The sequence below is a fragment of the Melopsittacus undulatus genome, chromosome 3 (assembly GCF_012275295.1).
Source record: "Melopsittacus undulatus isolate bMelUnd1 chromosome 3, bMelUnd1.mat.Z, whole genome shotgun sequence".
Taxonomy (NCBI): domain Eukaryota; kingdom Metazoa; phylum Chordata; class Aves; order Psittaciformes; family Psittaculidae; genus Melopsittacus; species Melopsittacus undulatus.
The window spans coordinates 109216540-109243371 of NC_047529.1; the positions used below are offsets into that span (position 1 = coordinate 109216540).

A 26832-nucleotide genomic window follows, 5' to 3' on the forward strand; every position below is an offset into this window, starting at 1 on the left:
GTACTTGCCCAGAACATACCTATCATGTCTAATGAATTCTACATCATGTCCTTGATGGCACTTCTTAATGCAGTTCACGCATATGGCATTGCGGTCCGTGGTGTTACAGGTGTGACATCTGAAGGGAAACATCACATTAAGCACAAATCAAAAAGGGGTGAGCCTGAGTGAAGTGTAGTGGGAACATCTAGGGGCAGAACAATGCTAAGAGAAACATATACAGGGGAGGACTGCTTGGGCCTACAAGAAATCTGGGGAGGGACTTCTGACAAGGGCACATAGGGACAGGACAAGGGGGAATGGCTTTAAACTGATTTAGATGAGACATTAGGAAGAAATTCTTCCCTGTGAAGGTGCTGAGGCCCTGGCACAGGGTGCCCAGAGAAGCTGTGGCTGCCCCATCCCTGGCAGTGTTCAAGGCCAGGTTGGACAGGCTTTGGAGAAATCTGGTCTAGTGGAGGGTGTCCCTGCCTATGACAGGGTGTTGGAACTGCATTAGCTTTAAGGTCCCTTCCAACCCAAGCTGTTCTAGAGTTTTATGACAATGGGAGCTTGTTTAATCCTCGTCTATTGCAGCTGAGGAAGAGCACGCATCTATGTGCTAACAGACACATGGCAACTGTTTTAGGGGTTTTAGTATAAGAGAAATAGTGTTTATGTGAAAACCTGGCTGTAGGCAATAGAAAAAAACCCTTTACCTGTAGAAGTCATGCATCGGGTAGCTGGTGTAACTGGATATCTTATATAAACACTGGCCTCTACTGACAGCTTTTTCTATGGCATCTTGATTGTTCATTATTTTGTTATCTGTTAGGGGGGGAAACAAAGCCAAGAACCAATCACACCTGGATCAATAACTGGTTTAGTTTTGGCACTGAAGTATATCAAATCCTCCATGCCACGTTAGAAGACAGATGCACAAAGACTGCAGTGCACTCCTTAACCAGGACTCTTGCATACATTGCATAAAATACCTGACCAGCCTTCATTTAAATACTCTGTGAACTAATCTGTGAATTAATGGTTACAGAGAAAGAATCCTTCCTCTCAGGATGAGGTCTTCTTTTGAGAAGTCTGAAATCTGAACATTGGAAAGCCTCTTGACTACCCTAAGGACTTTCAACACATCCCTTAGAAAGCAGGAAATGTGGGAATTTGGTCTGACCACTCCAGCATTTAAAAGACGTGTCCAAGGCACTGTGAATTTCACAATCCTCTCTGTTATTCACCTACTAGATCTTCTGTCACGTCCCAAAGTGCCCCTCAAACTAGTTTTGTCTGCTTCAGTGGCATCGCAGTGCTGAGTGATGCAGCTGGCAAGCCCAGGGGCTGTGAAGCAGGGAGCCAGAGCTCATATTTATGTGGACTAAAGGAGATAAAGTACAGCCAAGTGGGTGAAAACTCTGCAAACCAAACCTTTTTCTTCTAGAATAACCTCCTGGAGCTGCCTGTCATTCAAACCATCATTCCAATCTCCTCCAAGAGGATCTTGTCTCATGCGCACTACCCAACTACACATGAGAGTTTTATGTATGCAAACTGTTCCTGTTTTCTGAAAAAAGGGATTTGGGATTGTATTCATGCCTTTAGATCCTAAAAGCCAAGTGAGACATGCTTCTGTGCTGGACACTTGCTTTCAGATATGCAACAAAGGACTTGTCATTCTACTAACTTGGAATTTGAGATGGCCCAAAGTACAGTACCCAGCTCAGAAACAGAGCTAATAACAGAGCTAATAACAGAACTCTGATATATGAACCTTAACTTGCCTTTGTCTAAAGCTATCTTAGATTTTTAGACCCAGTAACTTAAGTTATTGGCTCATTACCTTCAGCTGAAACTCTTGGTGTCAACTCAGCTTAAAGTGCTACCAGACCTGAGCCAGAAATGGTGAAAAGAACGGCATGGTAAACCCCAAACCCAGCAGCAAATTAAAACCTGCAAAGTGAACAAAGCCAATCAGCGAGGGCTCAGGCTCACCTTTCATTGTGACATTGACACCAGACGCAAGAAATAAACCTCCAAAGCGGTTGTTGAAAATCTGATTGCCTTCTAACGTTGCAGTTGCGTGATTTGTTATTTCAATACCTTTATTGGGTCAGGGGAAGAGAAAAAAAGAAAGTGGGAAAGTTAAACCTCAGTGATTGTGCATTTGTGCCTCTTATCATGATCTGTACTTGGCTCATTTTTTTTTAACCCTCATAAACTCTGGGGGAAAAAGGAAACTTACACAGCTGGAAATTAGGTTGTCATCTGCTATAAAAATGAGGCTCATATACTTCCATTACATCCATTACAGCTGGCATGTGTGCTGTCTGGCCGTAACAATACATTATTACTTTATGCGATAATAAAACAGCATTATGACTGTGTATTTTCAAGAGGGATATGATTTTTGGATGCTTAAAGCTGTCATCTTCATGTATATCTGAAACTTCTTGTGCACATACCTTACCCTTCTTAGAGTATCTTTGAAAAAAGAAAGTTCTTAAGATGGGTAACCTAAAATTCATTTCTTTAAATCTCAGCTTTTATCTGTAACCTGTGTCTTCCAAGTCATTTGTCCAGGACTGCTCTTGACAGCAACCTATCCTTCCCCCCCACCACACTGAAACAACACCTTTAGAGGCTCTTCTCAGAAACTTCCTTCTTCTGAAAGAAAGATGGGAGAAAACTCAAGAATGCAAATTTAGTTGGAATGGAAAACGTATGGAACTGCAACCATTAAACAGCAAACTGCATAAAAATCACTACCAAACATTCCTCATCTCTTTTGGAGTAAGAAATGCTCATTTTATTAATTTTTCATGTTTGTGGAGTGAGAAAGTTGAACTCAAGATGTAATTCAGAGCTCTTTAAAATGTCTATTTGCTGTTTCTAATGTTTTAAAGCACTGATAAAATATTCAAACTGACATCCAGCAAATCTGCTACTAATATGCTCTAGATAGCTTCCTCAATTACTTCTAAAGGAAAATAATGAGAAAGTATTTCACAGACAAATGAGAAGCAGAACATGTGCTGCTCTCCATCCAGGAATTCCAGAGGCTGCTGTAAAGATATTCTGGCTACAATTCTGAAATGATTTCTAGAACATACAGAAGGATATCCCCAATCTCTGATAAAATCCCTCAGTACTGTGGGGTAAACAATGTCAGCGTTAGCTTTGTGAAGAGCTTACTCTTAAGCTCTAACACTTCAAGACTTGATTTAAACAACACAAACCTGCAGCAAATCCATCAAATATTCGGTTTTTCCTTAGCACAGGGTGGCTGTTGGTGCTGATAAGAACACCAGCTTGAGCATTCCTGAAGATATCGTTCTCTTCCAGGAGACCTATGACAGACCAAACACCACATTGGAGCTTGTTAACATTTCCTTACCAGCACCATCCTGTGAAGTGCTTACAAAAGATCTTGTGTATCATCACCCTGCTAATACTTTTCATTTGGGGAATACCCACCAGTAGCAATGAAGTTAGCAAGACAAATTTAAGTGATCCTCAGTATATAACTATGTATTTTTTTCAGCACACAGATAGAATTTGGGATCATATGCACCGTTACGGAAAAAATGGGGAAAAACTTAAGTCTTTACACTTCCCGAAGTTTTCTTCCATTTTTCTAACACCTTTCTGTTCTTGTCTTCTAGAAGGAGCAGCCTGCCAAAAGCAAGGCTTAACTTGCATTTTTGTTACTGCAGGACAGGGTTTCTTTAAAGTGTTTAACTTAAAACTAAAGCTCATTGACAGCAAGTGATTGTCTACAAAACATCAGAATCTGGTATCAGGACACACAACAGTCAGCAGGGGATTTCAGAGGAGGACCACTTGTAAGTTTACAAGTATACATCCTGGAAGATGCATCTTTACTTTCACACCACCACCACCCCCTCATCCCCCCATAAACCTTTGATACTGACTGAATCTGATCTGTTCAGATGTAAGATTTTGGCTGTATGACTTGAATTAAATACTGTCTTTCAGTCAAATGGCAAAGCTTACAAAAGCAGATGAGATAAAAGAACTGCCCCAAGCAGCAATCCAACAGTCATCTTAGATGAGATTCATTACCTCTGCTTCCCACAGATTTCAGTATTAGTGGTAATTAAGGCTAAAAAGCACCAGTGTATGTTCATTGTAACTATTTCACTACTTCAGAAGGTGAGAGATAGGTTTCTAAAGAGCACTTTCAAAAGGACACTGCTTAATCTGAAATGAAACTCTTATCCAGAATATTCAGTATATGCCACAGTAAGGGAAAAAACTACCTCTTCCCCCATTAAATATACAGATGCCTCCATCTCTTCCATCATGGATTTTATTTCTTCTTAGTGTAGGATTACTGTCTGTTTTAATCCATACACCAGCCATTGCATTATCAAAAATCTCATTGTCTTCTATAAATCCAAGCCCTAAAATTGAAGGAAGGGTGGAAAAAAAATAAAATCAAAAAGGATAATAAATGGGAAAAGGTAATATTGCAAAACATGAACAGTTCTGGATAAATGTGAAAAACAAACCTACCAGAATTATAGACAAGAATACCACCATTCTGACCACCCCAGATCTTGTTGCGTCTGATTTTGGGGTTGCTTCCAGTTCTAGAGAGAAATGTAAGCAACAAGTCATGTAAAACACGTTACCGTCTCCCAGTGTTTAGAACACCTCTAAAGAAGTGCCTCATACATCTTGTTGCTTAAAAATCTTTTACTAAAATAGAGTTATTTCCAAGCATGAAGATGTATTTTAGCTCTACAGACTTCAAGGACCACACATTCTATTCAACATCCAAGCTATTATAATAGCAGAACTGTTTTCTAAGTTGAAGCAGAGGGTACTCAGACATACTGGATTTCCAAAACAGTTATTTTTAGAAACAGGAATGCAAGAACAGTTAAAAAGGCACAGAAGAGCACAAAACAAGCCACATCTGTTTTGACGTCAAACCAGCATACACTTTACCTTATCTGGACCCCTGAGTACATGTGGTTATAGATGTCATTGTCTTCTAAAACGCCGTGTCCATTGTCATAAAAATAAACTCCAACCTAGTACATCGAGAATTACATTATTAATTCCAAAGTATGAAGTATAAAAACACAAAAGAACTTTATCCTCAGTGGCCCCCTTGTAGCCACAGAGCAACACTCACTTGTTTCCCACTGTGTATTCTGTTTCTCCTCAAGACTGGAGTGCTTCCTGTTGTCACCCAGACTCCAGCCAAAGTATTGCTGTAAACTTCGTTTTCCTCAATCACACCTTGTCCTTTTTCATGCTAAATACAAGACAGTTTCAGAGTTGAGATAATCTGCCAATGGCCAATACTGTTTTCCTGGCTGCTCCCATCCCTCCACAACATGCCTTCTTTACCACAGCAAAGTAATTCTTTTTTGAGTACTATTTTTTAGTAACAGCACATCATGATGCTGAATGTTTGCCATGAAACAAAGACCACTCTGCATGTAAATCATTGTATCTTGGGCTTGTTCAGCCTGGAGAAGAGAAGGCTCCAGGGAGACCTTGTAACATTCTTCCAGTACCTAACAGGGGCCTACAAGAAATCTGGAGAAGGGCTTTTGACAAGGGGCTGTAGGGAAAGGACAAGTGGGAATGGCTTTAAACAGACAGAGGGGAGATTGAGATGAGACCTTAGGAAGAAATTCTTCCCTGTGAGGGTGCTGAGGCCCTGGCACAGCGTGCACAGAGAAGCTGTGGCTGCCCCATCTCTGGCAGTGTTCAAGGCCAGGTTGGACGTGGCTTGGAGCAAGCTGGTCTAGTGGAAGGTGTCCCTGCCTGTGGCAAGGGTTGGAACTGGATGAGAGCTTTAATGTCCCTTTTGACCCAGCCCATTCAGTGATTCAGTGATCTCAGGACTCTGCAGTAATCTTTGTAAATCTCTCCAAGCTGCTGGTAGGAAAAGCACCACTCCAGTGCCATACCTGATGAAAGCTATGGCCCCTAGCACATAAACCTACAGCCAGCCCTATCCACCAGACTGACAAAAAACTGACATGTCTCTCAAGGTAACTTAAAAGTAAAGCAGCGTATTTTTGGACAGGGTAATCTGTTCTGGTTGGATTTACAGAATGAACAGATGAAGCTGCACACCTGCATCATCAGCTGAATCCCAGGTAACTTCTGGTAGAAAGATGGACAAATTATCTCTCAAAGTCTGATATGGCTTATGGTAACCTGACAGCTTCTTCAGTTCAGTTAGCAGAGCCCTTGCACACACTGGGAATTGCACTTTATTCCTCCCTTTTACAGTACAGGATCATACAGCAATTGCAATGTATAGCATCCTGAAGGCAAAACCCAAGTATTTTCTGAGGACAGCAATAAATACATTACACTCCAAAAGAGTTGAACAGATGTCTATTTTCTTAAATAATGACAATCTGCTATGAACACTAAGCCTTTAAAAAGCTTTTAACCAAGAAATGGTGAGATTCTGTCATCATCCAATTTTACACCTTTTACTCTAAAATAATTTAGTGACATTCTTTTAAGTATCAGCATCACCTTCAGTCTATTAGGATTAACCTAGTTTATAACATAAGAACTTCAGTCATTGGAAATACAATCAAACATTTTACAGAGCACCCTTTCCCAACCTTGATATGAAGAGGAAAACAAGGTTGTATGCCTGCTTGTAGGTAATACTCACTACATAAATTCCACCATGTTGACCATCATGAATCTTGTTGTGTCGAACTATGGGACAGCTGTTTGTTCGAATCTGTATTCCTGCTAATGCATTACCTGTTAACAAAAAATGTTATTTCAGACAACTTGTGTACTGATTTGGCTCAGAATTCAAGAAGTAATAAGCAAATCAGCTTACCATAAATGTCATTTCCTTCAATAAGGCCTCTTCCATCACCAAAGATATAAACACCACCTTGATTCCCATTAAAAATTGCATTCCCCCTAAGAAACAGAAGTATCCACATTATGAAATTATTATAATACAGTGTACACAGGTATATAGTGCCTAGGAGCGTACAACAGTCAGATTTAAAATGGAAAATTTATGGTCTGTTGCTTGAAGAACTACATACTTCCAAGTATACATGCAAATTAAAAATGCAGTTCAACCGAACACAAGACAGCAATTTCATTTTCATACATATAAAAAAGTACTTTCAGTTCATTATAAATCGAATTATAGAGTGGTTTGGCTTGGAAAGGACTTTAAGATCATCTAGTTCCAACCCCCTGCCACGGGCAAGGACACCTCCCACTGGACCAGGCTGCTTCAAGCCCCATTCAGCCTGGCCTTGAACACTTCCAGGGATGGCACAGCCACAGCTTTTTTGGACAACCTGTGCCAGGGCCTCACCGCTCTCAGTAAGGAACTTCTTCCTTATATGTAACCTAAATCTCTTCTGTTTAAGTCTGAACCCAATAACAAATGAAATAATAATTAAATGACATAAAATTGCTCTTTTCCCATCTAATCTCTTCTTCCAAGTAACAAAACATCAATGAGGAAAAAAAATTACCTTATTGTTGGGTCACTGTTTGAGGTAATCCAAACACCTGCAAAGTTGTTTGCATAGATTTTGTTCTCGATGAATTGTCCTCTTCCTTTTTCATGAACATAGATTCCTCCAGTCTGGCCGTGATGTATTTCACACCGAACTACTGTAGGGTTGGCATACGCTTTCACTTCAAAACCTGCTATCCTGTTTCTGTGGATGTTGCAGCTTTCAAAATAACCCTTAAAACACACACACAAAAAAGGCAGTTTCCTTTAAAAGTCCTTTTAAAAATTAAGGCTATTCCTTACCCTCCCCTCTAAATACAATCCTCATTTAAAAGAAAACAGTACCAAAAATTACAATACATAAATACTTACATAGCTAGTTACTTTTTCCCTCCTCTAAAACAAGTGTTTCAAAGACACTGTGTTCGCATTGCTGTTTATTACTATCCACGGGATACCAAGAAAAAAAGGCAACTCTGGATATGCCATCTCAAAGAGGACTGAATGTCAGGTTTCCTTAGCAGCTCCTAAGGATCAGGCTCCTTTCAAAGCCCATAAAGCCCACAGGCTTTATATGAAAAAGACAGTGCTATGGCAAGACTACCTACGTATTTTCAAACTCAGAACCATACTTACTTGATAAGAATATGATTGATGTAGTTAACAGTCTTCTAAATTTCTTTGAAATAACTAGTCAGAATAAATACATGTGGATGTGGGAGTAGTTTTTCCAGGGCTGGACTGGTCTGAGCAACCAACTGGTAAAGTTCCCCCCCAGCTCACCCTTTTCAAAAGGCTGCACACTTCCATTTAGAAACTGCAATAGTAATAGTAGGCTTACACCAAAACTGTATTTGAACAAAGGCTTTATAAAAACCCCATAGCTATGAAGAGAAAAGACAAAAAGATGTTCCACAAAGCCACCCTGGGCATGCTCCTTCTGCCATGCCAACAAGCACTCGTATAGCAGCATCAAGAACTGGTTCATCTGAAAATTCATCTGGCAAATGGCAGACCATTTTCCTGACACAGTTTTGGAACACTTTGATACTAAAACTCAACTTATTCCTTGAGGTGAACTTTAATGGTATTATATGCCCATTTTTTCCAACTAAAAGAAGAGAAACGGAACTGAAAGAGAGGAAGCACCCCTTATTGGAGATGGTGGATAATCACTAAGGAATCTGTTTTAACTTGTGGATGGCTTGGATGCAAGTTCTAGAAAGCTCTAACCCAGACTATCTCCAGCAGGCAGTGGTGGAGAGCAAGACCAAAAGCAGCACATGTGACATTCAGAGCACTACCCTGCTGCTGACAACCAACAAAACTGCACTGTTCCTACATCCAACAACACACAGCTGAAAACCATCATAAACCAATCTTACTTCTCTCCTAGATGGTTTTGTAGAGCACAGAGGGACAGACATCTATAGTATAAACTATCTGTATGATTCCAGCCACAGTTTTAGCATTATCAGTCCTCATGATGCAAAAGATTAGCTATGTTTACTGAACTGGTAACATGTGTAAAACATCTCACTGAAAAGGAAAGGTGTCTGACACCCTCATAGGCATCTTGCCTGAATAATGTTTCTTCTGTAGCCACTTCAGTTGGTTACTTAGTCTTGCTAATTGTGAAGCTTGTTTTACTTACAAACTCCAAGAAAAGCACAATTCCTCCTACTGCTCAGTGTAACTGGATTCCAGTGTTTGTACTCACATGACCTACAACCAAAAGCACATCAGTCCTGGAGTTTCTACTACCTACCACCCAGGAATTACTCAAGTTACTGCCAACCTAGGGAGAATGCACTCTTACTTACGTGTTGTGGGACAGTATTGCTAAGGGAATTCATCAAACGTATCTGGATTACAAACAAGCAGATATACATACAGCTCAATGAGGAAATCAAGGCAGTAGGCACTTCTTCCTGCTTTGAGGACTGCAGCCAGGGAAGGCAGTGCATTGATTAAACACGCTCCAAAAAGCATACTATCAGTGTGCACAGCTTCACTCCCCAGGCCCCTCTGGGAGATAAATAAAACAAAATGGAATTGAAAAAATCTACTTTCTGTAAATATCCAGGAAGTATTTTCTTCAAGGATTTAGGATTAGATTTCTTCAGAGTGAGTCAAGATGTTTTCAGAGAGACAGGGGAATCTAAAGGGGATCTCAGAAACACACCTTCCTGTCAACAGGCAGCCTCTGGGACTTCTTATCCCAAAAGGAACCACTTCCTTGTCCTCATTATCACTTAAAATGAAGCCTTCAGAGAAACTTAAGTAATACAACTATTCAGTACAGAGCTTAATCCTCTTAATGGAATATATCATTTCAATTAAAGTATTACTATACTTGGTTTAGTATCTTTTTAATTACTTCACATATCATCTTCCCCTTGAGTGCCAAATATGTTGTGACTACAGCAACATGATGAAGGAGAAGAGGTATTTCAGATGTGCTTCATCACAGCCGTTTCGGATTCCATGTCAAGTTGCAAACAAGCAGAGATTTTATCATGTGGTCAGCAACATCTCTGCAAGCTTCAGCAAGCACTGTTATTTAACAGTAAGAAAATATGCAAGAAATCCTTTTAACTCTTGAAAACAATGCATACACTGTGTAACCTTTAAACTCGCTTGGAAATTAAGTAGAAGAAAAAGAAGGCTCCTTTGCTTCTGTTGCAGTGTATCTACATAATACGCAACTTCAGAGAGGAACAGAAGTACCTGTACATGAACTGTACTCTGCCACTAAGCCCCAGAATACCATAACATCACCTGGCAGCAGAGTACAAGTTTAATTTCATCAGAAAATAGAAAATGGAGCCTTCAAAGTTATTGCTTTCCACCTTCTGGAAAAACATAGGACTGCTGATTGAGTAGAAACAGAATTTGCTGTAAGGTTCTGTGAAGGAAATGCTCCTCAGAAGTTTAGCAGAACTAAAAAAAAATCAATCTATACCTCAGATTCCCCAATAAGACTGAACACTGGGTCAGAAAGTCAAGGCTTTCTGCGAGGTAGGATGCTATACCATTCAATATTCATAAGGAGAAACTGCATTAAAAAGTCCAGTCCACCTCATGCAGGGTCAGCTTAAGCTGAACTGCTGACCTTGAGCTGATGCAGTTAAAACCACTGTACTTCTGCAGTTGTTGAGACCATGTCTGAACACCATCCACAGGTGTTAATTCATAGATTCCCAAACTAGTTTGGGTTGGAAGGGACCTTAAAGCTCATCCTGTTCCAACCCACTGCCAGGGGCAGGGACACCTTCCACTAGACCAGGTTGCTCCAAGCCCCATCTAACCTGGCCTTGGGCACTGCCAGGGATGGGGCAGCCACAGCTTCTCTGGGCACCCTGTGCCAGCACCTCAGCACCCTCACAGGGAAGAATTTCTCCCTAATGTCTCATCTCAATCTCCCCTCTGACAGGTTAAAGCCGTTTCCCCTTGTCCTGTCCCTACATGTTTTTGTAAAAAGTCCCTCTTCAGATTTCTTGTCAGCCCTTTTAGGCAACGGGACCTGCCCTAAGGTCTCCCTGGAGCCTTCTTTTCTCCAGGCTGAGCAAGTGTAATGCCTCTCAGCTTTAAACTATAAAACTATACTCACTCTTATAATAAATTGGCACTCCTCTGATGCTTGCATACAACCACTAAATACAATTTATGACAAATGTTTCTAACTTATCTTAGGCAGCTGGCACAAGAGGTCAGTGCAGGGCACTGAGGGCTGCCAATGCAGTGTTGATGCCGGCTTGTTCAATGTTTGGCACAAGCACAAAGGCAAACGTCAGAAGACTGCCAGTTTAGAAATAAGAGGTGAAGTTTCTACAAGTATCCAAACACAAAGAGTAGTCTGAGAGCATGAAACTGAAAAACAAAGCACTCCTGAACCTTTCAAAGGCAGCACTCCAGCACAGAAACCCACGGGAAAAGAACGTGTAGGCCAGGAATTCAGCACTGGAATGTACTTATCCCACTTCACAGTCACAAGCAACGGGGGAAAAAAAGCCACCCCCAAAAATAACAGAAGGAAAGTGAGAGAAGTGAACACAGAAAATCCATGATTTTGTTTAGATATGTAGCATTTGTATCTGAAGGACACCACGTCACTCAAAGAGGATGTAAATACTGCCAATGATGTCATCTCATCAACTTCATCACCAGCATGATACAGAACAGAGGACACTGCCAAAAGAAGACTTGGAGATGGAAGCAGAGGGGGAAATCTTTCAAAGGACTTTATGACTAAGAAAGGTTTCATTAATTTTTGCAGCTGAGAAATATTACTCACATGTTCTCTTTAATGTGTTAGTGTTTCCTTTAAACAAAAAGGAAACATTTATTTCTATGCCATTTTGCTTGTGCTATCACACTGATCACAGCATTGGAACGGGCATTCCACTGGTAAAAAAACCAGTTCAAATACACTTGTATTTAAAATTAATCAAGTGAATTCAGTCTGGCTTTTTAATTTTTTAATATTTCAATGCTCACATATTTAATATTTATACTTCAGTGCTTACAACAAGAAGCAGCTCCTAGCCAGGCTTTCCAATTAACCCTCAAGCATACAGACATCTTCCCTCCAGGAGTTACTGAAGCACGCTCCTTTACCAGTTGTCTGTAGCTTGAATAACTTCATCCATGTTTTGAGCCTGTTTAAGTCTTGGAGGGGTGCAGGGATCTAAGTATCCACTGAAGCTGATTAGGAGTGCTTATACAATACAGCTTAAACAAGGCAGTGACAGTGTCCAGACAATGAGATAATGTAAAACAAAGACATAACATCTTAAGTTGACACCACTCTTTGTAAAATAGCCAAACAACTACATGTACAGTAGTAGGGACAAAAGCCTCACTAGATTCTATCCACAGTGGATTTTCTCTTTCTAGCCTGCAAATACTCATCAGGAACTTAACCAGATCTGGGTTAGAACTAAAGCAATAGAAGAAGTACTTACAAGGGAAGGAAGACACCAATGGGAAAAAAAGATCCACAATTTAGTGCACCTAAATTCACCCAGTCAGGGCTAAAAATATTGGTCTTTAAAAACCAGCTGCTCCTCTTCTTCCTCTTCCCTGAAAGCCTTGCTATATTATGTATTAGCTATAATTGCATTAATCATTCATCAAAATTATGGAAATTTATTTCCCCAAAGGAATGTCTTATTACGAAAGATTATTATTCTATTCAACAGGCATCTGAGACTTAATCAACAGTCCCCCAACACATAACACACTGTAGAAAATCCTGATGTAGAAGTTCAGTAGGAAAGCTAAAGCAATTTAATACCTGAATTAATAAACATTTTATTTAGGAATAACATTACTGCAAAATGGTGAGCTATAGTTTCCTTGGAGCAAACACCGGATGACTAAGTTTGAAATTAATGTTTGCTGCAGTCAGATCTCTGAACAAGCTAAGTTTTCTGGGGGGAAAGGAGTGGTGACAGTAAGATGGAATACATGAGGGATACATAAAGAACAGTGGTTCCAAAGGTCAGATGATAAAAAGTGAGAAAACTGAAATGAGAGAACAGAAGTCCAGTCTACACTCAAGCTATGTCTGCAGAAGTGTGATTTGGGACTCATCTTTCTCAGCTAGTCTAAGCCATTATTGGCTAATGCTTGCATTTTTACAAGTATTACTTCTCTTTCTCAGGGAATAAGTACTATCTACCAGCAAAACTACTTAGATGACATTTACTTATGAAGAACATCTGTGGATATAACATTAGCACAGGTCTGATTATGGTGGACTTGCCAAAGAACATGCCTAGCATGAACTTAGCCATACCTAAACCAGAAGTGTGTCAGGAAGCAAGGCTACAACCAAAACGCAGGGAGGGGAATATGCTCCCAGAGTACGTGAAACCTGCAATGGTTTGGTTGACCTCATTCTTAGCAGTGTTCTCAGATCAAGTCTGTTACACTGAGATTTTCATTACAGCAGCAGCACAGCACTGAAGAGGTTCCTATTTATCTACAGCGCCTTTAGAAGTAAAACCTCCAAAGCAACTAACAATATAGTTTATTATTCCCTATCACCAAAGGTATAAGCAATCCATGTCCTGCAGCACCCAACAACTACAGCAAGATAATAAAATTCTGTGGTATCAGTTCAAACCCCCCAGCCTCCGCTACAATGAGCAGGGACGTCTTCAACTAGAGCAGGTTGCTCAGAGCCCCTTGCAACTTGATCCTGAATGTTTCCAGAGATGGGGCACCACTTCCCTGGGAAACCTGTTCCAATGTTTCACCACCCTCATCATAAAAAATTCTCACTTACATCCAGTCTCAATTTCCCCTCTTTTAGTTTAAAGCCATCCCCCCAAGTCCTACCACAACAGGCCCTTCTGTGGTTTGTCCCCATCTTCCTATAAACCTATCTTAAGTACTAAAAGGCTGCAATAAGGTTTCCCTGCACCTTCTCCAGGCTGAAAAAGCCCAGCTTTCTCAGCCTTTCCTCACAGGAGAGGTGCTCCAGCCCTCTGACTAACTTTGCGGACTCCTCTGGACCCACTCCAACAAGTCCATTTCTTTCTTATCCTGAGGACTCCAGAGCTGGATGCAGCACTGCAGGTGAGTTCTCATGAGATCTGGAGGGGCAGAATCACCTCCTGCTGGCCACACTTTTTTTGATGTGGCCCAGCATACAGTTCTGGGCTGACAGCACACACTGCTGGGTCATGTTGAGCCCTTTATCCGCTAGTAAACACAAATCCGTCTCCTCAGGGCTTCTCTCAATCCCTTCATCCCCAAGCCTGTACTGATACCAGGGGTTCCTCCAACCCAGGTACAGGACCTTTCTCTTGGCCTTGTTAAAATTCACATGGGTACACTTCTCAACCTTGTCCAGCTCCCTCTGGATAGCATCCCATCCCTTGGGTTCAACAACTGCACCACTCGGCTTTGTGTTATCTCCAAGCTTGCTAAATGTGCACTCAATCCCACCATGTCATTGATGAAGATATTAAACAGTACTGGTTCCAATGCAGACCCCTGAAGGACACCACTTGCTACTTATCTCCATCTAGATGCCATTAACCCATGCCCTCTGAATGCAACTATCCAACCAATTCCTCATCCTCATCTCCAGTCTGGTGATGAAGATGTCTTATAGTAGATAATGTTGTAGATGACATGTGTAGCTCTACCCTTGTCCACTGATGTAGTCACTCCATCACAGAAGGCCACTAGGTTGGTCAGGCAGGACCTGCCCTTAGTGAAGCCATACTGACTGTCTTGAATCACTCTTCTGTCCTCCATATGCCTTAGTATATCCTCTAGGAGGATCTGTTCCATCATCTTCCCAGGCACAGAGGTGAGGCTGGCAGGTTGGCAGCTCCCAGGGTCCTCCTTTTAGCCTTTTTAAAAATGGCTGCAATGTTTCCCTTTTTCCAGTCACAGGGAATTCACCTGACTGCAAGGGCTTCTCAAATATCACAGAGAGTGGCTTGACAACTACTCCAGCAAATTCTCTCAGGACTCTGAGATGCATCTCATCAGGTCCCATAGACTTACATATGTTCCAGTTCCTTAGATGGTCACAAACCTTGTTTTCTTTCACAGTGGGAGGGACTTTGCTCCCCAGTCCATCCACTTGAGAGGTGTGGGAAGAGAGGATGCCAGTGAAGACTGAGGTAAAATAGTTGAGTACCTCAGCCTTCTCCTCATCTGTTGTTACCAGTTTGACAGACTTGCTTATTGAGGGGATACGTTTTCTTTGACCTTCATTTACTGGCAGATGTACCTGTAGAAGCCAATCTTATTCTCTGCATCCCTTGCCAAGCTCAGCTCCATCTGCGCCTTGGACTTCCTGACTCCATCCCTGAGGTCAACCAGGCAGAGTCCCTATACTCTTCCCAGGATACTGGTCCCTGCTTCCACTGCCGATGCATTTCCTTCTTGCCCTTTACTTTGACCAGCAGCTCTTGACTCAGACATGCCAGTCTCTCACCTTCCTTTCATGATTTCTTAGACCTGAGAACCAAGAGCTGTTGTACTCTATGGAAAGCATCCTTAAAGTTCTGCCATTTTAACAGTAACTAGAAGAAAACCACTAATTTTTGCCAGCTGGGTGGAGGGAACTGGGACTTTGTCATTCAAGCAGGAAAAACAATGATTTGGCACTGTCAGATGACATGCACAATATTACCCTAAAACATATCAGCAAATAAAAGCATAGAATGGTTTGGGTTGGAAGGGACCTTGAAGACCATACAAAAGTTCCAGCCTCAAAGTTCCAACCCCCTGCCACAGGCAAGGACATCTTCCACTAGACCAGGTAGCAACCCTGTCCTTCAAGCCCTGTCCAACCTGGCCTTGAACAATTCCAGGGAAGAATAATAATAATAATGTTAATAATAATAACAATAATACATTTCAGTGACAGAATAACCTGTTTATTTCAAGGGCTATGCAAAGTCATTACTCGCTGCTTTACTGGTACATGGAACTTACCACCTCCAACCCACAGGAAAAAAAAACAAAACAAAACAAAACATTTTTTATGGAAGAAGGCCTGAATTCTGCAAGGAAACTCTGTGTTAAAATTCCAGTATAACTCCATTCTAGAAAAGTCTTCTTCCCAAAGAAGCTGGACATACCCTGTTTGAGATTTAATGTGGAAATAAGACTAAGATTCCACAGAGCATTTTAGTTCATTTTTATATCTTCTAGCACCTTATTTTTCATTCTGTTTCAAAGAAAAAGGAATGCAGTGATAGTGTAAATGTAAGCCCACCATTTACATCCTATTTCAAGAGGTATTTTGTCACTGTAACATAATTTGATGTAACAGGCTGCCAATTAACTGCAAAACCCTTTCTTAAACCTCTTTCAGCTAATAATGTCTTTAAAGTGGAGGTATCCACTGAAGGGTAAGAGAACAGTAGGCATATTTTAAAATACCTGTTCACATGTAAAAGCATCTTTTTTGAACCTTTCTTCAATGACAGGGAAAATCAGCTATGCAACATCTATATTTCTTTCTTCAAAGGAAAACAGGTACGTTACCATGCCATGGTCAAAAGTGAAAACGCCAACATCACGTCCATGGTGAATGTGATTCCGTCTGATAATGGGATTTCCATGGTTTTTAACCCAAATCCCTGCTAACGCATTATTGGAGATCTCATTGTCCTCATATATTCCCTAGGAAATAAAGATGGAAATTAAAACAGGAATCAAGGATGGTAGCAAACAATTTTATCAGAGTAAAGAAACTGATACTGAAAAATACCTGTGCATGGTCTGTAATGTAAAGTCCAACATTTTCACAGTCGCTGATGTTACAGTGTTTAATAGTAGGACAAGCTCCTTGGCCGCTAACACATACTGCAGAGCCAACTGGAAGAAAACAGCACAGTTACCATAGCTTCAAAGCAGAGTGTATTTATAAATAGTCTGGCAGTGCTTTTGCAAGAAAAGTTAGTGTGAACTGGTATTTCAAAAGGACTCGGCGTGCACAGCGCCAAAGCACTGCAAGCCACAGGCAGAAAACACATGTCATCATCTTGCAGAGGCAAAAACCGAGGAAGGAACTGCTTTAAAATCCCTCTGCAAGGGGCACCTGCATATGACTGCCAGAATAGACAATAGTTTATATACTAATTCATGCTTATAACAATTATCACTCACTTATTTCTCTATGTTAGCTAGGCTGACTGTATACTGACTGTTCACACCAAAGGACAACAAAACACAATAAAACTCTGTATTTACTGCCTTACTTTACTTCCCTTCAAATTTTCCTAACCCCGTAATTCCAAGAGCCCAAACAAATAGTACTGCTGTAGCATACAAAGACTACCTAAAAATGAGTAGGATACAAACAACACAATCTTGAGTACAAAACTACATACACACCAGAAACCAAGAAATCTCTTCCCAGCTGAATTACAAGGCTCCTTGGATCATTTTAGCTACCATACCATCACCCAGAAAACAAACTCTCTGCAGGCATCAAGGACTCAAACTGCTTAAGGCTTCATCAGGTCAGCTCAATTCCCTGAACTCCATCAAATAAGAAAACACGAAATTCTACAGCCACTAAAACCAAACTGCAGATTCATAGTGATTTCAGAAAGGTCATCCTGGGGTATCTGGCCTACTTAACACACACATTACCCACAATTAAACATTACTACATAAGCAAGCCAGTACATGCTCTATTAGTCAGTTTTCATATTACCTTCTAGCACAGAACCACAAAGACTGTGCTTTAATAATTCATAGACTCATTTACAGAGGGTTTTTTTTAATCCTAACAAAATTATTTTGATTGTCAAGTCTGACCTTATGAATAATACAATCTATAATGATTCCCTGAATTAATTCCTGCTTCAGTTCTAGTAGCTTGAACTTCAGTGCGTATCTTTTAGAAACACATTTAATTTTGATTTGAGCATTTCCAACAACTGAGAAACCACCATAAAGCTTAATAGCTGGTGACAGGGTTGCTACCTTGTTAATGTCCATTTTAATTGGTCATCTGAATTCCTCTAGCTTTAGTACCCAGCTCCTGGCTCTCTATACTAGCATACGCCATGCCCAATGCATGTACGTATTTAGTGCAAGCAATTTAGTCCTTCAGCCTTCTCCTTGATGCAAGTCACAAATTGCAGTCAGTATGTTTTTCATGACAACCGCATTTTTCTGCTTTAAGGACTTTTCATGGAACTGTTTCTAAATTTTCCACATGTTGCTATGGACACAAGGGAAGAGCACTTTACTCTGAAGCAGGACTAAGCAGAGGCGCAATACAGTCTCTCTACTTCTGCTCAGTATTCCCACTGGTGCAACTAAGATTCACATCACTTCTTTTAGCCACTTAACTACAGGAGGGCTCATATATAGATCTTTACCCACAACTCTTTAAGCTTTTCTCTAGATTCTCCAGCTTTGCAGGAGAGATTTATCCCTCAAAACCAGGAATAAAATCAAGTTATGCATATAACTGACTTCATTCTTATTCACAGTAATGTGAATATTATTTGAGAGAATACCTTCCAAAAAGGCAGCAACATATACTCCTGGTTATTTAGATACCCTCAGCCATAAGTCTTTATTGTCTACAAGCTCATCAGTATGCATTTTATTTCTTCTCTGTAAGCCACTGACAAATGGCTTAAAGTCAAGAAGCCATCTTTGAAACAGGCACAAAAAAAGCCATTTAAATTTACCCTGAAAGTATTTTTCGTCTATTTAATCTGGTAATTCTGTGAATCTCCAATCTCTTAAGGCACTATACACTGAAGTCAAGTATTTTTCAAGGATGTATGCAATCATACCAGGACTGCTACCTTCTTTTAGTCAGTCAGTCATCAAAAATGCTGATTGTGTGATGTAACCATTATAACTTGCTGTAAATACACGAGGTTTTTTCAGTTCTAAATTTTACTACCTCTTTATCCTACACAGGAGTAGTAAGCAGAACCACCTGCCATACTTCATCCCTCTTAATCTCCCCCATGCTGCTGTTCTCCACCTTACGACACACACCATCGCACCCAGGTTTCAAGTTATTGTTGATACATAATAAGAGCCCAGAAGATTTCTTGGCCAGCTCTTTCTAAACTCCTGCATCATTTAGAATGTCTTTTTTTACAGCTGTTTAACCTTAGCCACCGTTACTGTCAAGAGTGGAACATATTTCATTATCCCTCTAGGGTATGAGCACATTTATCATTCCTGCCTATTCTCATTAAATATGGAACAAAAGTTACACAACACTTTGCCATTCAAATTCTTCTGTTCTTTGATGGATGAGCATCACTGCTCTCACTCCCTTTGTTTCTCAAGTTAAGACACAAGCAGTTTCTTCAAGACAGACGTTAGATCTTGTCTTGTTTATCAAGCTCTTCTAAGGGGGTAGGAAGGGTATTTTGTTGGAGTGTGTGTAGCAGGGGGTGTATGTGTGTTGGTGGTGTCCCACAGTTTCCTGGTGGGGTGTGCTGACATCATTCCTCCCTCACATTTTGCTTATTTAAATGAAAGCAATCTGTATTCTGACTCACTTCAACTGGACTTTATTATTGATCATGTGAAACTGGTCCTTTTAGAATACCAAACACATGTATTACTGGTTTAGGCTTTATTTTGTTTACTCAATATAATGATTGCAGACACCTAAGCAATACTTCGGGGAAAAACAAAAAAAGGAAAAGGCACATTGCCATCCACTACTTTTATCTGTCCAGGTGAGGACTAATACAGATTTCTTCTCCAACAGAAGCAACAGAACCTCTAGATTCAGTATCTTGCATTTAAACTACACATTTAAACTTTATTTAGTAGTATTTCAAAGATGCTTTGGACTAGCAAGGCACTGATACTTAGACAGCTCACATCTTCCCATACTACATACAGCTCACATCTTTTCATATTATATACACCAATGTAAAAATGTGCTTTAATGCAATTTGCAGGTCTACAGGAAGGGTATCAAGCCTGTGCTAGAAAATTGTGAATGCTTATGGATCAATACTTCAGAGATGGCACTAGAAACAGCCTTTCTGGCAGGGTGCCATTCTTCTTCCCTTTTTACAGGCACTCAGTACTTCCTGAGTAGGTCAGAGCAAGGCTTGGTAGGATTAAAAAAATCAATATAGATTAATAATCAATATGTGATGATAGTACAGCCTACACACAGCCTCCAAAATGGACCTGAAATTATGATTTTTGGAGAAGAGCAATAATTCAATGCAGCAAACATTCAGAAATCCGGAGTACTTAGGCAGGCAAAAATCCAGAATTCTCAGAATTAGTCTTCTATAATGACATGGTCATGGAAAAAAAACCCAAAAACAAATTAATCAAAGCTTAATTTTGATAAACAATTTTCACAAAAACATCAGGACCTACTACTAGCTTGTCTGTAAGCACATGTTTCAATATGAAGCCATGCAGCTCTTCAAACTCCTTTTCTCACGAAGCTGAATGTGATCCAAGAAACTAATTCTTCTCATTTGTTATCAGGGTCTCCAATATTGATAGATAGGAACCAATAGTATGCATTTCTCCGTATACTTCAATTTCCCAGTATTTGAGATTAAATAAAGAACTCAAGATACTGAGAGCAGCTAGCTGTCCTTTGTTCCTCTTTTTTAGCACTTTTGCATATTAGCTGTTATGCCTCCAATAGAACAGATGGCGATTCAAGGCACAGAGCTGCCTTGACCAAAAGTGTAGTTTATAGCCTGAAACCTCCAGGAAAGAGCACATCTTCCTCTGCAAGGAACAGAAGAGATGTCCTTCCACCATTCTTTTTACAGTTCCTGGCAGCATTTCCTCCTCCAAATTTCACACCAGAGAAGTGTAGGGTTTATTATCTCAGTGATGATCTCTTTTGTTGTCTTCCCTCTATGTTGAGCTATGTTAACCTTTACGCACAGCCTGCTATGTTGATCCACTCCATTTCACTACCTGAACTTGGGTAAAGTTCATATTGCCATTTCCATGCAAAGAATCAGTACTTTAATTATCCTGTACCTCTTCTTTCTCACTTTAAATCCATTTCATCTGGTTGTGTTCAAACCCATTAAAGCTTGCCATGTTGTGCATGCAGTTGACTGCCAAATGCCATGTCCTCCTGCCAAATGACTGAACTGCCACCCAGCCTTCCTACCACTGTCTAACTGTTTCTTTCCTGAATCTGAACTACCAATGTTTTCCTGTTCAGGCGGTATAAATTCCTTATTATCTCAGAGGGTGAAATGAGTCTAACTTTCCACACTGCACTTCTTCTGCCTGTATGGGAACTCATACACTGAGTATGTTGAATCATTCCACTCTTGACAGGAAATTGAACGTAGCAGTTACAGCTCATGATTGTTTCATGCCATCAAACCAAATAGTGTATATTACAATGAACCTAACATGAAAGTCCCATGTGTGCCCTCTTCAAATGCTCTCTCCTGCCAGCTACAACTGTATTCATGTCAGAACCAGGTAAGTTTATATGAACTGTCACTTTTCAGGTTTTTAACTGCCCAGAGCCCAAACTCATTCAAAGAGAAGACCAAGTACAGACTATCACAAAGGTCTTGGATGCAAAGTAGTCCCTCTAGTAACATCATTTCCAGACAAGAACTGCTTGCAAGACTTGTATTAAATACCTGCATCAAAAAATGAACTGTTGCAATAGTGATCATAATCGATTTGTGTGCTGCTTCTGTGTGCCCTCGTTAGTTTGGGAACTTGAAACACAGTGTTAATGCCAAACAATAAAAAGCCCACTAACCCGTACAAGTACTTCGAATAATACAGTGATCTATAATTGGGCTGCAGTTCACGGTGATCTCTAAGCAGTGATGTGCATTGTGGTGCTGAGCAGATTTGTCATCAGGGTTGAACTGAAAAAGGAAGACAACACAACAATGTAGCATTTATTTCACTGCACAGACATGAAAATGAGATTATTGAGAGCTCTGCTGACATCTGAGATTCTTACCCTGATTGTCATATATCCAACATAGGCATCTTCAGAACCCTCCATAAAAACGAAGGTGGAATCTCTAGTGTTTTCTATTATAACTTTATCTGCTACTTTTCCGGGTGCTGTAAAGAAGACATTTATTAAGTCTCAGTTTATGCCACTGAAAAGAGATCCTCAAGAGTTACAGATTCTGTCCACAACAACGAAGGAAAAAAAAACCCAGTATTTCTGGCACATAAATAGTCTTCTTGTCAGAAAAACCTTAAAACAAAGTTTCAAAGACAATGAAGAAACTAGTCTAAGACAATCCTGCACCAATTTAGTATCTAGTACCAGGAGATAAATCTCTTGTACAGAGCTAGTTCTGGCTACTCTTTATGACAAACTGAATTATCAATTTAAACATGGATAACAGTCTAGAGGCACTGTAATTCTATTACTAAGTTCAATTTCTTTGGTACTCTACACCCTTTAATAAAAGCTAAATACATACATTCCAAAACTAAACTGAATCAATTTAAAGAACTACTCAGGAATCTGCCCATGACCTACAACTGACCTCCCCATACTCCTCAAATGTAAGATTCAGGAGTTTTGAATTGATATCCTCATTCTTTAGAAGAAAAATCTCACAAAATTAGATTGAACTATACTTTTGAATGTACAGAAGGTTTCAAAGTGGTCCCTCTGCAAGTTCCCATGATCTGTGATTTGATTTCCTGTATTAATAGCAGGCTTTGCTCTATTCTTTCTTTAATCCAAAGGAAGGAAATGTTGACATTGGTATGCAACAGCCAGAAGAGGGAGCACAAGGTAACAACAGCCTCACATCAGTATAAATTCAATGATACTCGTTCACAAGCAAGGTAGCTTGATTTAAAACTGCACATTAAATATGCAAGCCAGAAGAAGCCTTCCTCAATATATGAAATGTAAAAATATTATAGCAGGTAACTTATCTGATAGCAATTTTCAAGCATTCCCAGCTTGAGACACACCAATGTAAATGTGACCAGCTATTTACCCTTAACTCTGTATTTTATTGAAGAGCCCACACACAGGATTTCTCTTGAGCAGATATTTTTCTGTTTTCTGTAGTGTCAACAGACAAGTGGTATGTCCTGTTCTTTATCACTCGAGCAGAAAGGTGCCAGCCAGAATGAAGCAACATTTACATCATTATCCAACTTGTTCTCGCTATCTAAAAGGCAGATCTCTGCTTTCATTACTGCATTGCTGCAAATATTTTAAGGTAGTCTAGCTCTGCTTCATACCGCTATTCACTTCACACTAGAAATAATTCAACAGAAAACATGTAATAAGGGACTACCTAAAGAATTAAAAATTAACTGGACGTTGCCTCTAAATTCTTCTATTCCTCAAAAAGGATAGAACAATTTCACTTTCCTGTGCATTAACAGAAAAATAACTAGCTTCTGCAGAAAACAGTTGTGACCCTCTTCAATCCTATCAGGCAAAAAAATGCAGAGGCCCTTCTAGATCTTGCAGGCTGTAAAATCTACAGTGAAGAACACAGCTCTAAACTAGACTAAAATGCAATTTTCTATTCAAAGATGCACAGCAGACATTTAAAGTTCAGGCATATGAAAGTTCTCTGGCACTCAAAAGTAAGAAATACACCTAATTATGACAGTCTTCATTTTAGATTTTTCTACTTTTAAAACTACAGTAAGTCTTCTAATTGTTTTTAGTATTTTTATTTCTTGTTTAGAAAATCCTTTGATAATCCCTTTTTCACTTGCACGTTATTGAAATCAAATGGAAAATAAAGCGGGGGAAATGAAATCTGTGTCCTCCAAAAACACAGGAAACACCTTTTTAGTAAAGATTCTCAGATCAGGACACGTGTCAGTACAACTGCTGAAACTCAGTTATTAGATGAGAGGCTGTATCTAGAATGAGAGAAGCTCTCCATGTAAGGCTTCTATTCCTGTAGCAATCTGACACCTTACGTATTAAAGGAAAGAAATAAATAACCCCAAATTTCAATAGAACAAACCCAGAATAACAGGCATTATTCTGCAAGAACATTTCTGCTAATATGAGAAAGCAGAAGCTTTATGAAAGCTCAAGGTATGCAAAACTCAATTTCTAATAATGTGCTTCTTCAGAGGTCAGCAGAAGAAACTATTAAAGAAATCTGAGTAGAACTGCAGAGAGATTTGGTGCTGCCTTAATCCCACCATTCTGAAAAGCATGCCAGACTGAACAGAGAAGAGGAAGTTCTCCAAGGCTTAGTGGTTCACTTTAATTTGTTTTCTTTTCCAGACAAATGAAAATTGACTCCCTCTACAATGTCACTCACCATTCAGTGGAGAAAGTCTGAGGAAGTGAAGAGTCAGCAGTGCCAGAAACTGAAATATAAATACATCTAGCATTTCTGGATTCCTCTTGGAGGTTTTGTTCCCCAAGATAGCTATTCTGTTACAAAAATACACAATGCAGATCTCTTGCTTTTAAAGAACTGTAGTTAAAATAGCTGTTTTTCTGAATAGCTTAGTTAATTCCAGTGGAAGAGAAAGCAGAGGGCCTTTCAAAACTTAAAAGGAGCCCGAGAACATGCAGCAGTTCAACCAGATATCAAAGATGTAGTTTCAAGTTTCATGAAGTAATAGAGAAATTTTATATCCTAGGTCAGTGCTGATCCAGTTTCTTCTGGATTTTTAAGCACTTCAGGAATACAACTTGCCCTGTTTGTACTGGCATCTATAACTGTCATCTGAAAACAGATGCTGGGGTTATTTTGTTATTTGTCTAAGGCCACGTCTGCATTAGGAACCACTGCAGCATGACAGGAGAGCCACTACAGAGTGAAGTAGTGCTGTGGGTCAGACACTCACACCACATGCGTTGCAGGACAGGGAGGGTAGAAGAGACACTGACTTTGGACAAGTCCTAGCCTGGTCCCTCTGACTGAATGCACCCCAACTACTAGAGAGCAATAAGAGTATTCCAGGAACATGTCTCAGATTACTCTCATCCAAAAGGAATCCAGTTTGTGCTCCAAAATGCCTCCACAGCACAAACCAAAGCACTGTAAGCAGGGAAGTTCAGGATATGAGCTTCAGAAATGCAGTCATGAACTGATAAACTAACGCACCAACACAGCTGCACCTTGCAGATCTGCAGGGACAAGTTTTAAGGCTAACACTGGAACAATCTGACTGCATTGCTCAAAACTGTTCTTGCTGCCAAGGCTGTGAACCTCAGGCAAGTGCCAGAATAAGCTTGCTGAAGAACAAAGCAGCTGGTATTCAGAACAGATAGATACCTGAAAAGAGGGACTTGGAAGAAACAAAAACCAAGTAAAACCCAACAAAACCCTCACAAACAACACCCCCAAACCCCACAAAAAGAAACACACCACCTCACATAAACCCTAACTGAACAAAAAACCCCAACCCAGACAGAATCTCAGAAAAAGCAGGGAGCAAAATAACTTTTAGGTTACCACAGGAGCAAGAGGTCTAAGAACCCTTAAATTAGGTGTGTACCAGACATTAAGACAGCTGAAATTGTTACCATGCTATCATGCTACTGGGGATTAGCATGCTCAGAGTGGGGACAGAAAAAGCAGACAGCTCCACAAGCACCACAATTTGCATCCAAATGTATTAGCCTATACCAGCTTCCTAAAGCTTTCCTATTCCAAAAGTCACACTTCCTTCTCCACAAAGGTTCTCCTTTGTGGTGGAGAACAGAGAAAAGAACTTCCTGTCTCAGAATCTTTCTGCTGGATGCTCTCATTTCCTTCCTTGAGATGGAATTAAGATGCTGAAGGAAAATGGGACAGATACTAATTTCGGCTTGCTCCCACTGCTGGATTCTACTCTGGAGATAGGTTATATATAAACAAATTTCATAAGAGCCACCTGAAAATTTCAACTGCAGCCATGTAACTGAGTATACTTCCTGACAAATTCATTTTTTAATCCTAATGAAACAAAACAGTAAATAAATTATTCCAAGAACTAACACACAGACAATGGTACTTCAATCTGAAGCATCAGCTACCTTTTAGTTTGTGACACTTGTACAGAAAATACTTATTAGGCTGATGAAAAAAGATGGGCATTTATACTGGATATTTAATAAACCAGAATAACTTTGTAATTAAGGTTATAATTAACACAAGGCATACTTTGAGACAAAGATTAAATACCTGCACCGATCATGGTGATTGGAGATTCTATATATATCCATTCATCAGTATATATACCAGAGTGAACAAAGATAAGACCATCAAAATGAGCTTCTTGAACTCCACCAAGAGCATCTTCAATAGTATCATAATACTAGAAGAAAAAGAACAGGTTTATAGGGAAGTATCTATGCAAAAATACAGAAATATTCTTAACAACTGCTTTAGAAACATACCAACATATTTTCTCTTCCTTTGTATCTCGCAGGATTACTGTAGAAGTGTTCAGCAAAACCTGGCTTTACATGTGCTCCTTTGTACTGAAAAAAGGAAAATAGTTTATAAGCTTGCAGACAGGTGGATCTGAATGCACAGACAAGAGATCTACTAATTCCCTAATTCACAAGCCATTTGCTGGTATCAGTTTGTTCCAGGGACTAAGGATCGTATTCTGACCTCCCATATTAGGCACTCAGTTTGAAATGGCACCATCAGAAAAAGTCTGAGCCTAAGTGACTGACTAAGCCAAGAAGCTAACCTACTTACATAGCCACAAGCCTCTGAAGTGACTGAAAAGCCTCTTGTACCTTATCTGCTCCACAGCAGATGTTCTTATGTTCATCTTTTGATTTTCTAGCAGCTTGCCACAAAACAAACTACAATTCTATGGCAAAGGAAAAAGAATGCTATTCCTTCACTTTTGATGGAGTACAGAATGAACCTCGCCCTCAACAA

General features: G+C 40.0%; 1 protein-coding gene across 2 annotated transcripts in view; it reads right to left on the minus strand.

Moving 5' to 3' along the window:
• FBXO11 (F-box protein 11) overlaps positions 1-26832 on the minus strand; it is a 77426-nt gene that overhangs the window by 1403 nt on the left and 49191 nt on the right. For both annotated transcript variants that reach the window (XM_034061209.1, XM_034061208.1), the window contains exons 6-22: positions 26334-26417; positions 26119-26251; positions 21951-22057; positions 21741-21852; positions 16740-16846; positions 16514-16651; positions 7506-7723; positions 6845-6930; positions 6668-6762; positions 5153-5275; positions 4963-5048; positions 4525-4601; positions 4269-4412; positions 3225-3335; positions 1981-2088; positions 699-807; positions 20-118 (exon numbers count right to left, since the gene is read on the minus strand). In XM_034061209.1, the coding sequence (XP_033917100.1) occupies positions 20-118; positions 699-807; positions 1981-2088; positions 3225-3335; positions 4269-4412; positions 4525-4601; positions 4963-5048; positions 5153-5275; positions 6668-6762; positions 6845-6930; positions 7506-7723; positions 16514-16651; positions 16740-16846; positions 21741-21852; positions 21951-22057; positions 26119-26251; positions 26334-26417 (1937 nt within the window). The remainder of the gene's footprint in view (positions 1-19; positions 119-698; positions 808-1980; positions 2089-3224; positions 3336-4268; positions 4413-4524; positions 4602-4962; positions 5049-5152; positions 5276-6667; positions 6763-6844; positions 6931-7505; positions 7724-16513; positions 16652-16739; positions 16847-21740; positions 21853-21950; positions 22058-26118; positions 26252-26333; positions 26418-26832) is intronic.